Here is a 12,087-nt window from a genome sequence, read left to right on the forward strand (position 1 = left end):
CTGGATTTGTTTCTTAGACTATTAATTTTTTTTTATTAATGATGAATTAAACTGCTGAAAAATACTGTTCTAATAGTGACTTTTAGATAACATTCAGTTTAGTGTCTGACCAACATGTCGGGTGGTGCTGAGGAGCCTCGTGGATGGAGGTCGGGTGGTGCTGAGGTGGATGGAGGTCGGGTGGTACTGAGGAGTCTCGTGGATGGAGGTCGGGTGGTGCTGAGGTGGATGGAGGTCGGGTGGTGCTGAGGAGTCTCATGGATGGAGGTCGGGTGGTGCTGAGGTGGATGGTCCCCATCAGACTCCATCCTTGACGTCAGTAGAGAAACTGATTGAAGCCCGTCGGACCCGATCAGAGTTTCGTCTTTACGTCTTTGAAAACACGGCGGCGGTCCGTCGACGACGTGATTTCTTCTTCTGTGGTTCTGACCTCAACGTGAGCTGGAGGCCGGAACAATAAACCGTCCTGCTTCCTGTGAACGAGGCCACGCGGAGTTCAGCGGGTTTGAACCGTTCACGGCCGACGGAGGAACCAGACATTCCTTCTTTTGTTTGGTCCTCTAAGGCGACGAGTGGAGGAGCGTCCGAGGCGCGACCTCCACGCGACCTCCACGCGACCTCCACGCCGCTCCCCGTGTGAACCGACAGCAGCAAACAGGCGGAGCGGCGGAGATGTGTGCGGTCCGCGGATGTTTCCTCCCGGCGTGGAGTCAAGGTGTCGCCGTGGCAGGCGGCGCTACGCAGCTTCTAGAGAAGGTTTCTGTCAGCAGCACCTCACTGCTGGATGATCTGATCTCAGACGCTGGTTATGATGCATTAAAAAGAGCGAACTGATCCTTTAAGTCCTTTAAGGGCTGCAGGAGAAGAACACCAACAAAAGGAACTTTCACACTAAATATCTACTCCATATTTCTATTTTTATTTCTAACTCGTTATGAAGTTTATTTACAGAAGGATTAAACAGAAATGATCCTTTACAGATTTCCAAGTGGTTTATTTCCTGTTTCACGCCGAGTCATCAGAAGCTCAGAAACACTTCCAGTCCAACGGCTTCATGTTTTCAGAATGAGGCCTCCTGCGGTTATTTTGGTCGTAGATGGACGACTGAAAACAGTTTCACAGTCCGGCTGTGCAACGGTTGTTTTTTGAAGGAGAACACAAAACAAAACTGGATGAGAAGGAAAACTCTGTTCTCTCCTAAAAGTTAGTAATACAGTTCAAATATAAGCATGTTAGCCAACAGTAGTAGTTAGAAGTAATCTATACTTATCTCAGTAATAGTTAACTAAAAGTAATAAATAAAATATGGGATGAAAAGATTAATGATTTAATGATTTGTAGAAAATTGTTAAAGATGATATTAAGTGCTAATCTAAAAGTATTGAGTATTACTAGATAGACGTAATAAATAGCTCAAAGCAACATATCGAATGTTTCTGCTACCAGGGCGGAGTGGTTGTCCTCTGAGGTGTTGAGATGATTATTTTCTGTGCCGACAGCTGAAGGACGCAGCAGAAGATCCACGTGAAAATCCCAGAGGACGTTTGTGGAAAATCATTTCTGCCTGCAGCCACGAATCCTCCTTCCAATCAAGGTCAAGATGGCGGCCGCGCCTCCATCTGAGAGGAGGACGACCCTCTCTGTGAACGGGATGAAACACGGCTCCCCGTTTCAGGCAGGTTTCACCATCAACCTCGTTTTCTGAGAGCAACAATAGAAAGCTTAAAAACCATAAATGGGATGCTAAATTGGATCGGAGAGTTTTAATCCACTCAGCATTTTGACCAAGGTCATTGGTACTTTGGACCAGCTGGGCACCCTGCTAACAAGCTAACAGTCAGAAGCAGGGATGTTTCAGCTTCTTCTACTTATATGCTTTATTAAAAAGGTTTGAAGCTTATTGCTGCAGGTAGAGGAGTCGGGCTCCCGAACCAGGCAGCCGGACACGTCCTCCTCAACATCCACATATGCAAACACTAAAACCAACAAGGTAGCAACCGCTTCCTCCAAAATATATTATTTGTGGTTGTTAATGATACTGAAATGTTACAAGGAAGATGATTTTAATTCACGTCTCATTCTGCCTTTTAAGAAGTGCAGTCATGTATAAATGTGAAGGTTAATGAACTCTTGGTTGGTGGGCACAAAGGGAACATCCAGGGTGTGTAGCTGCAAGATTTTAATGGTAAAAGAGATATTAAGTAGTTGGGAGATTCATATTTTTAGTTCTTTACAGTCATGAAAGTTTGTTTCAAATGTTAGTTTTACGGTTTGAGAAGGAAAGTCGGGCTTAAAACTTAAAACCAAGCTTGTTTTTTTTACTTTTGAGTCAAGTGTTGAATTTAAATCATAACTGACATTTCTGAAAAGTTTTATGGTTTAATGGAAGTAAACAGAGGTGGCGAATGTTTGCACTTGTTTTTTTATTCTGATTTTAATTATTGAAGAAGTGGTTCTTGGACATCACCCAAAGCAGATTGAAGACTAGTCAAAGACGGAGCTGAAGTGGAGCCCGGGACATTTTAAAATTAAAAAGTACTGAGGTGGAAAAATAATGTACATTTAAAACCGAAGTGGACCCAGGATATCACCCTGAGGAACACCATTTCTACTCAGTGAGTTACTGATTCTTTCCCATGTTTAACCTTCACCTTGTGTGGAAGGAGGTGCTGAAGCCCTGAGAGGTGTTTTACGGTCATTAGATCTCCTGGTGTGTCAGAGACGATGAAGACGGACATGAATGTTTGATTTTAAATGATCTGACTTCACCGTGTTTCAGCCGACAGACGACCATCGATCCTCAGAGACACGCTGCACTTTGTCCAACCAGAACCTGCAGGATGTCAGCAGCTCAGCCTCGAGGGAGGAGGGAGGAGAGGAGGGGAGGGAGGGAGGGAGGGAGGGAGGGAAGATAAATAAGCCCATAAAGGAGGAGAGGAGGGAGGGAGGGAGGGAGGGAGGAGAGGAGAGGAGAGGAGGGAAGGGGGAGAGGAGGGAGGGAAGATAAATAAGCCCATAAAGGAGGAGAGGAGGAAGGAGGGGAGGGGAGGGGAGGGGAGGGGGAGAGGAGGGAGGGAGGGAAGATAAATAAGCCCATAAAGGAGGAGAGGAGGAAGGAGGGGAGCGGAGGGAGAGAGGGAGGGAGGGAAGATAAATAAGCCCATAAAGGAGGAGAGGAGGAAGGAGAGGAGAGGAGAGGAGGGGAGGGAAGAGGGGAGGAGAGGAGGGAGGGAGGGGAGAGGGGAATAGAGGGAAGGGGGAAAGAGAAGAGAGGAACGAGAGGAGGGGAGGGAGGGGAGGGAAGGGGGGAGGAGAGGAGAGGAGAGGAGAGGAGAGGAGAGGAGAGGAGAGGAGAGGAGAGGAGAGGAGAGGAGAGGAGAGGAGAGGAGAGGGAAGGGAAGGGGGGAGGAGAGGAAAAGGGGAAGGAGAGGAGTTAAATAAGCCCATAAAGGATGCTTTGAGTGAGGAGGAGAGGAGAGCAGCTCCTCTAACAGTCCCCGGGCTTGTTGGAGCTGCTGCTGGCTGCATTGCAGAGAGATGAGGAGCAGATTCGGGAGTCCGGGGAGGGGAGGGGGACAGGGGGGGTGAAGGAGCCGCTCGGCAGTGTGGAGCTGCCAGCCGGCCAGGCGGGACGGAGGAGTCAGGCTGCAGGAAGGAGCCGACACTGCAGCAGAGCAAAGGAGGAAGAGGAGCAGAGAGACCGGGGACGAAGGAGACGTCAGGTCGAGCTCCTGCTGTGCTCCTCGTCGTCACCTTCAGACCTCCGCGGCTCCCGGTCAGAACCAGGAGGTGGGATGGACCCCACCGGAGGAACACGAGCTGCTACCCAGAACCTGCAGACACCGCAGCAGCAGCAGCAGCTGCCGGACGAGCACCTCTGATCACCTCTCAGCTGGGGGGCTTCATGCCCTGGGAGAGTCCGGGGAGATACAGGGAGGAGGAGGGGGAGGAGGAGGAGGAGGAGGAGGAGGCGGCTGGCTCTCAGACGTGGTCGAGGCTGGCGGTTTGAGCTGCCTGCTGTATTTTTGGATGTGGGATCTCCTGAATTAAGCGAGCGAAGCTGAAATAAAGATGTAGTGTGAGCTGGAGGGAGGAGGGGGACAGAACAAGGAGAGCGCTGTCTGAGGGGAGGAGAGGGCTGGACGTCCCGGCCCGACGCACGCACCCAGATCTGGGGGGGAGACGGAGACGGAGGGTCCAGTGGATCAGGAAGGTAAGACTTTCAATTTAATCTACCAACACTTGTCCACCACCAACAGATGAGATTAAACCTTCTAGTAGAAGTCCAGCGGATGAAGATGTGATCAGACTGAAGCTTCAGCAGGATAATAAAGTATTCAGGAACGTGTTCAGGGACACAAACTGGCTGGAAAGTTTGAGGAAGAAGTGGAATAATGAGCGTTCAGACAGCGGAGGCTTGTGTGGATGTTTGCAGTGTGAGGTAGAGTTGCTAATAACGTCTTGAACAGGGCTGAAGGAGGTCCAGGTCCAGTCCTGCAGCTCCTTTCTCCTCTAACTGCTGTAAAGTGACTCAGAGAATGGAGAGCCTCCAGAGCCGTTAGGAGTCAGCCTGTTTGAAGGCTCCAAAGAAAACGCACTCCTGTTTGATTTTCCACGACATCAGTGGACCTTTTACACAAAGCTGCTGGTGTCCGACAGCCTCCTCCTGGACAGAGAGGAGGTGAAGCAGACATGCTGCTCAACTGGGATTATAACCACAGTTAGTAATAATAATAAATAATAAAGTAATAAAACTCACTTTTCATTTGAACACACTCAGTAGTTTTGTTATTACAACCTTATTTGGTCCGGTCGACCACAGACCGGATAGAAAAGGTCTGACAAGTGAGATCAATGCAGAAGTGCCTTCATCTGCAATACCACCGAGGACCACTAGAGGCTGACTCCAAAAAACCTCCGGCTCCATTGACTCCCATTCAAAAAGTTTCCAGGTTGTAACCAATCAGAATCAGCAGTGATGTCATCAACCATCAGTGATGTCATCGTTGGACCGATCTGATTGGAAACCTGACGATACTACGTCCCGCCCACCGATAGCTGTAACCTGACTGCACCACAGATCTGTCAATCAAACAGACACGCCCCCAAAAACAGGTCTTCTTGAATCTTCTTTTCTAATGAATGAGGGATTATTTTCAGATGGACCTCCAGAAAACTAATAAGAAGGAGTGACTTTAGCTAACAACACCGAGATAACTGATGGACACATTTTATTCACTTTGGATTTGATGAGAGAAGTTGAATGGGAGTCTATGGAGCCGGAGGCTTTTTGGAGCCGACCTCTAGTGGCACTCGCTGGTATTGCAGCTGAAGACACTTCTGGATCAGAACCATTTTACAGACCTGAAGCTACGAACTCTTTTAGAAACAGTCTGTGATTGTAATGCAGCTGTTCTGTCATAAATCTTTGGGCTCAAATACCAAACTTAACTACAATTATAATTAGTAATGAACTCACTGTATATACAAATATTCGTAGTCTTCAGGTCTGAAACGTGGAAAGTGCCTTAAGATTGTAGTACCACTGAGGACCACTAGGGGCTGGCTACTGAGTACAGTTTAGTTTGTCCATTGTGTGAAAAATATTCAGTTATTACAGTTACTCATGAATCATCAGAAAACATGATGTCATTCATGAGGTTAACAATAAGGCATTGATCACATGTTACCCCCACCCCCGCTTCTCCTGCTTCACCCAATACTCTTTTGCCAAACATAGCCCCCCCCCCCCCCCCCCTCCTTCAGCTACGTAAAAGTTCCTGTGCTGAGGCCAAACCATCATTCAGTCACACCTCTGACACCTGAACTCCACCAGCTTCAGGCCCTGAAAGCAGGAAATCCTTCTCAGGTGGCCGACTGGGAATATTCCTACTCATCTGATTTGTGTAATTTTTCTTTATTCTAGATTCTTTTTTTTTTTGTACCTAAAGTGGCTCATTTAACAGTTTGGACTTCCCTGCATCCTGAATCCTCTGTAAAATGAAGATCTGGTGGATCCTAACGTGGATCTGGAGGTGGACCTGGTGAATCAGTGACTCTGGACATGTGGGTGAAACATAAAGAGTCTGTGAGGACTTCAAGACTCAGAAATGTCCTTTTTTTTCACTTCAGAAATGTGACTTTTTCCCAGAGGGATTGATTTCATACTGAAGATTGCAGGATTTATTTTTTTATGACGACAAGGTGATGACACATTTTTATTTACCTTCTCTCCTCTTTCACAGTTTTGATGATGTGTCATTTCACGGCGTTGGTTTCTGTGGATTTCTGTTCAAGTAGAAACTTGCTCCTGAGATGTTGGTGAAAGGTTCGTTTTTCCAACCGCAGCTCGGCAGTTTCTAAACTCAGAGTCAAGCTGAATTATGCCTCTAATTAGCATGATGTGCCTTTTAATGAACGCCGCTTCGATGTCCAGAAAGGTTATGAATCATAAACTGGTTTAATAGGCCGGTAGATGCGGTCGGTGCGTTCAGGTTTGATTCCACTCTTCAGAATTCGCCCGATGAAACACAGACTTGTCGCTGTGCTGCCGTCCCGATAGTCCGGCAGACGTAACCTCGGGGCTAATTGCACCTGTCGTGTCCCCCCCCGGTTCCTAATCCGAGCTCCCGACCTGCCAACACCCCCTCTGGTGACCGCGGCCCTCTAATCAAACGCTCCGTGTTACTGGCTGCTTGTTATCTGGCCTGTGGCCCCCGGGGCGTCCCGACCTCGCTGCCTCGTCCTGCTGCTAAATAATCCACCGTGGATCACATACTGAGCAGGAGCTCTTTACTCTTTGGCCCTCTATGCCCCCCCCCCCCTCCCACCCCACAAAAAGGGATCCATACACAGATCCCAGGGGGACACCGGTGATTCCCAACCAACCGGGGGAACTGGAACCAAAAGAAAACGTCTTCGACCCAGTTTAATAAAAAAAAAAAAGTAGAGAAATCTAAACATTCAGCTACGAGAAACAGAAGAGTTCACTGCAATACATTGCAAAAAATAATAAATAGTCTAAAAGTAGTGGATTAATTGGTTGGCTAAAAGTAAATAGTTAGCTAAATCTAATGGTCGAGATAGATATATCTGGATTAGTTCAAAGTGACAGATAAATAGAGCTGTTGGTTAAAAAGTTAAAGTTGGTCAGCTAAACTGATGGATGAATAATGGAAGTGTCTTCAGGTATGAGACAACAGGTCCCATGTAGTTATCTTAATATAAAGGATGGGAAAAAAACAAGAAATCGATTTTAAAACAAATAACACTCATTTCATTTGTAATTTGGGTAAACCAACTCAGACATTTCACATTTCTTCTTAAATTGACTTCATGATTCTGACTGATGCTCCAAATTACAGCAGCAGTGTCACCAGATTATTCAGGCAGGAGACACAACTTGGAAAGAAAAAGCTACATAGAAAAGGAGAGTCTGATTTTAGAGAAACTGGGACAAGTACAAAGTTCTGGTTTGGAAAAGATTGTGAAGAACCTCTAAATGGCCGTGATGACACACGAAAACAAAGCTTGAGAGGAAAAATGTTTTGTATGTGATCCAAAACCTCTATTCGCAAAATTCCCCTTTTTGTCAGGACCTCGAATGTCCCACAGACGGTTTCCCCCGAAGAGTTCAGGTCCGTGGTGAACAAACGACTCGCTGCCAGGATGTAAATCTGTACGTCCAGTCAGATAAATCTGTCAGTCCCACAGAGCTGAATGCAAAATATAAATATGAGTTTGTGCCTCCAGCGTGGGCCAGGTGGGGTGGAGGAGTGGTTGGGGGAGGGGGGGGCAGGAGGTAATTTCATGAATGAAAGGACAGAATTGTTCGTTAGGACTGATCCTGAGCGCTGGCCAAACCCCGCCTGGCCTTTAATTAAAGCTATTAACCCAGAGAGGCAAGAAGGAGCAGCAGGGGGCTGATGGGAGGACAGTTGTGTTGCTATGGCAGCAGGAGTCACGGTGGTTGTTGTGGAGTCGTACTGATCGCGGTAGGAGTAGTTATAGTAGTACTGTTAGCATCAGTAGTAACAACAACAACAACAGCTGTATTAGTAGGAGAACAATAACTGAATAATAATGTACAAAATCCCAGAGAGACATCAGAACAGGAGCTACAGGAACTACAGCGGCGACTTTTACTTTTACTGGATGTAGCCGACATTTATCAACTAATTTGGGAAAAAAACAACAATAGGGATTAATATAGAATTTTTAAAAAGGTCTGCAGCCTGGTCCATGAAAATACACCTAAAGGTGTCACAAGAGCAGCAAAATCCAAGTAGTTCGCTGGAAGCAGTCGATTGAAAGGTTCGTTAAAAATAGTTACTCAAAAGTAATGGATTAAATATTTATGGGAAAAAGTAAATAGTTAGCCAAAGGAAACATGTTAGGTAAAAGTACTGGATTAAAGTTAGCTGTAAATATAAATATCCACAAAGTAATGGGTTAAATGGTTATCGAAAAGTAAATAGCTAAAAGTAATGATGGAAACGGAAACAAAGAATAACACGTACTCTCGAAGTATCGGAATCAATCAAAAATATCCTGAAGTGGTTTGAAGATGAGCTGATGGTTTAATCCCGTGTTGCTGATCATAGTGGACGACAATGGATGCTACTGACAGTTTTCTTTATTCGACCAGTAGGAGCACAGAGGCTGTAACCATAGCGACAGTAAAGATGGAAGGAAAAAGGAAAAAGGAAATGACTCTCTGTGAGAGTCCAGAGGCCCTGCAGACCTCCTACAACACGCCTGACACGTGTGCAGAACAACACGCCTGACACGTGTGCAGATCAACATATTGGTTTGTTGTGTGTGCAGCTGTTTCAGAAGCTACTGGTGTGGAATACTTGAGGAATTTGCAATAAATAACTTCTTCTGAAAGTAAATTGACGACAAACGTTGTGAGAGAACGGAAACTAAATTTCAGTGGAATCAGATTAATTTGGACTTTTCTGACCACGTGAAGGTTTTTTGTACCTTTTCTCGCTACGTATGACGACTTCCTCAACATGTCTGACGCTAACCGAAGCTACGAGCACTTTTATATAGTTTATATGAATTCAAAACTGAAACAAGAAAGATTTGCAGCAGAAGAGAAAGTTTAATCAGTGAAGGAAAGATGAGAATATTATGACTCATTTAATCCCATAGGTGGAATCTTAACCTCTCAAAATTAGGTTTGAGTTTGTGTCCTCCATTTACTCACCTCATCTTCCCTCCTCGCATCCCGCCTCCTGCTCCCTTCACTTCCTGGTTCTCACCTCTGCGGCCACCTCACTTCCTGCTCCGCCCCAGATGCCCTCTCGCTGCAGGAATGCGCTGAACATCGTGGTCACCACCCTTTTTGCAGCGGTGGTCCTGTTCACCATCCTGCTGGCCTACGTCACAGGTTAACTTCCATCACACACAGAAACACCTGCATGAAGGTGAACACGCTTGTTTTTCTAATCTGAGTTTGTCTGTGATGAAGGTTACCAGTTCATCCACACCGAGCAGCACCACCTCTCCTTCGGCCTCTACGGTGCCTTCCTCTCCCTCCACCTCTTCCTGCAGAGCCTCTTCGCCTTCCTGGAGCATCGGCGGATGAGGAGCCCCGCCCGGCCGCAGCACCTCCGCCGCTCCGCCGCCCTCTGCATCGCCGCCTACCAGGAGGACCCGGACTACCTGAGGAAGTGCCTGCGCAGCATCCGCCGCATCTCCTTCCCGGGCCTGAAGGTGGTGCTGGTGGTGGACGGGAACCGGCCCGAGGACCGCTACATGATGGACATTTTCCAGGAGGTGATGGGCGGGGCCGACCAGGCCGGCAGCATGGTGTGGAAGGGGAACTACCACAGCGACGGTGGTGGAGGAGGAGGAGTCGGAGGCGGTGGGCGGAGCACGGTGCACATGGAGGAGGCGGCTCGGGCGGCACGGCTGGTCAGAGGCTGCCGCTACTCCTGCATCATGCAGGAGTGGGGGGGCAAGAGGGAGGTGATGTACACGGCCTTTAAAGCGCTGGGGGACAGCGTGGACTACGTGCAGGTGAGGCCACGCCCACACAGATATCAATACGCATGTAAAAAACAAGATCTGTTCAGGTTATAGGGCCACGTCGCCCCCGGTAACAGATGGAGAAAATAACCCCAATGATGTGAAAGGACTTCACTCTTTAAAGGAAAGCCTGTGTTTAAAACACACAGGTGTTTGTGTTGCATTATGGGAAATGTAGGATGCAGCATTTGTCAGCCGAGACCTGGAACAGTTTAACTTTTACTTTGTAGTTGCTGCTGAACGAGCGTCCGTCCTTCAGAGAGTTTTCACGTTAAATTAACGGAGGATCTCGGCTGCAGCCTCCGAATTAAAACTTAAAAAAACCTCTTGATCCACCAGTGAAGCTGTGAACTGTTTAATCACATCACACGAAGCCCGTCGACCTCCAGCTGCTCGCTGCAACCGAACGTCTTTCAGCCAGCTGGGTCTGATGTGATGTCAGTGAACGAACACGTTTAAAACTGGACACTGAACCCTGTTTGCATCGACTCTGTCTGAGTCCAACTACACAACGTGTGAGAGCACGAAACCTCACGAATCAAACGACGTTAATCATTTTAAGATGCCAACAACACAGCGGCAACACCTCCTGGTTCGTACATGGCAGAACGCTAGTTTCTTCTTTTATGCCTCATATTTTTTGTCCAACGAGCGAAATGCTTCCTTTCTTAGTAAAAATGAGGATAAAGTAAAAAGGTCATGTACTAGTACAATAAGTAGCACTGAGTAATGTTAGACGAGTGATTAAACCAAATGGAATGAGACATTTACAGGAATCAGAAGGTCCTTAAAGTTTTGTTATCGATAACTTTATAATCAGCTGCTAAATTTGTCCAAAAAGTCGTTACCCCAGATAAACAGCTGACTCGTTAGGAAGCTACATTTGCCAAGAACGTTTTGAAAGAAGTCTTCAAATTCATCTTTTGTTTTTACTGCTGCAACCAGCCTGAGGTGGCGCTACGTCTCCTTATCTGACCAAGATTTTAAAATGAGAAAACGAAACCTAAAGCTCATCTACGATGGCTGCTGTGGTTTTAAGACCTTTGAAAGGTGGATTTAAGGCCTTAAAAAGTCATTTTGAAGGTTGATTGAGGGCTCGATGATCTGCGGACACCATCGTGACCACCAGCAGGGGGCGTCGTTGGGTATCTCACCTCGCCGTAAATCAGCACCTTAAATCAGGAAATGTAAATCTTCAGACTGAAAGTCCATCAGAGTTTATGAACCTGCATTCCAAAGGTCAGACGATGACCTCGCTCTTCATAGCAGCTGTTGCACTCCCTCCGTGTCCCTGCAGGGAGGAGGTCAAAGGTCATGTCCACAGCTGACCCGAGGCTGTGGAGCAGCTGGGATCTCCGTCAGCAGCCTCTCATTTCTCTCCTGGATGTTCTGCAACACCTGCAGTCTCTCCGACCGCTGCTTCAGTGTGTCCGACCCGTTAACTCTAACCTGTGTGTGTGTGTGTGTGTGTGTGTGTGTGTGTGTGTGTGTGTGTGTGTGTGTGTGTGTGTGTGTCTCAGGTGTGCGACTCGGACACGGTTCTGGACCCAGCTTGTACCATCGAAATGCTGAAGATCCTGGAGGATGATCCGATGGTGGGCGGAGTCGGTGGAGACGTGCAGGTAAATTTCTGTCAGTCATAAAAAAACGTTTGAAAGACGGCGTGTAAGTTGTGACGAAGTCCGGCGGTCGGTCAGGGAGGTTGGGTTCATCGCCCGGAGACGAGGGTTCGACAAACCGGGTTTTTACAGGAATCACCTTTAAACGTTGAGTCAGTCTCAGGAATCGTCCGCCCAGAAGGACTTTTAGCTCACAGCATCAGGGATCTCCGTCAGGAAGGACTTCATCACCCAAAACCCTGAATCTCTACAGAACTATCCGGACTTTCTCTTCTGAAACATCTGGCGACTAGTTCTACTGATCTTTACGGGATTTTAGACCCCAGAGTTGAAGGAACCTTTTAGTTTCATTGGTCCCTGGAGCTAAAAATGACAAACCATTGCAGTCGATGTAAGATTTTCCTTTTTCTTTCCATCTTTAACGCATTTC

At 47.2% G+C, this 12,087-nt stretch overlaps 1 protein-coding gene across 3 annotated transcripts in view; it reads left to right on the forward strand.

The window, feature by feature from the left end:
* Nucleotides 1-3,614: 3,614 nt before the first annotated feature.
* The window catches only part of has3 (hyaluronan synthase 3), a 10,226-nt gene continuing 1,753 nt past the window's right edge, over nt 3,615-12,087 (forward strand). The window contains exons 1-5 of one of the 3 annotated variants that reach the window (XM_069140033.1): nt 3,615-4,213; nt 5,927-6,204; nt 9,304-9,397; nt 9,479-10,029; nt 11,559-11,660. In XM_069140033.1, coding sequence (XP_068996134.1) covers nt 9,304-9,397; nt 9,479-10,029; nt 11,559-11,660 — 747 coding nt within the window. In that variant the 5' untranslated portion in view covers nt 3,615-4,213; nt 5,927-6,204. Of the gene's footprint in view, nt 4,214-5,926; nt 6,205-6,263; nt 6,329-9,303; nt 9,398-9,478; nt 10,030-11,558; nt 11,661-12,087 lie in introns of those variants that run through there. The other 2 variants (XM_069140032.1, XM_069140034.1) reach the window with 2 other exon arrangements.

Source organism: Embiotoca jacksoni, unplaced genomic scaffold (genome assembly GCF_022577435.1).
Source record: "Embiotoca jacksoni isolate LCO1_2020_lvr unplaced genomic scaffold, fEmbJac1.0.p SCAF_89, whole genome shotgun sequence".
In the NCBI taxonomy this organism is placed as follows: domain Eukaryota; kingdom Metazoa; phylum Chordata; class Actinopteri; family Embiotocidae; genus Embiotoca; species Embiotoca jacksoni.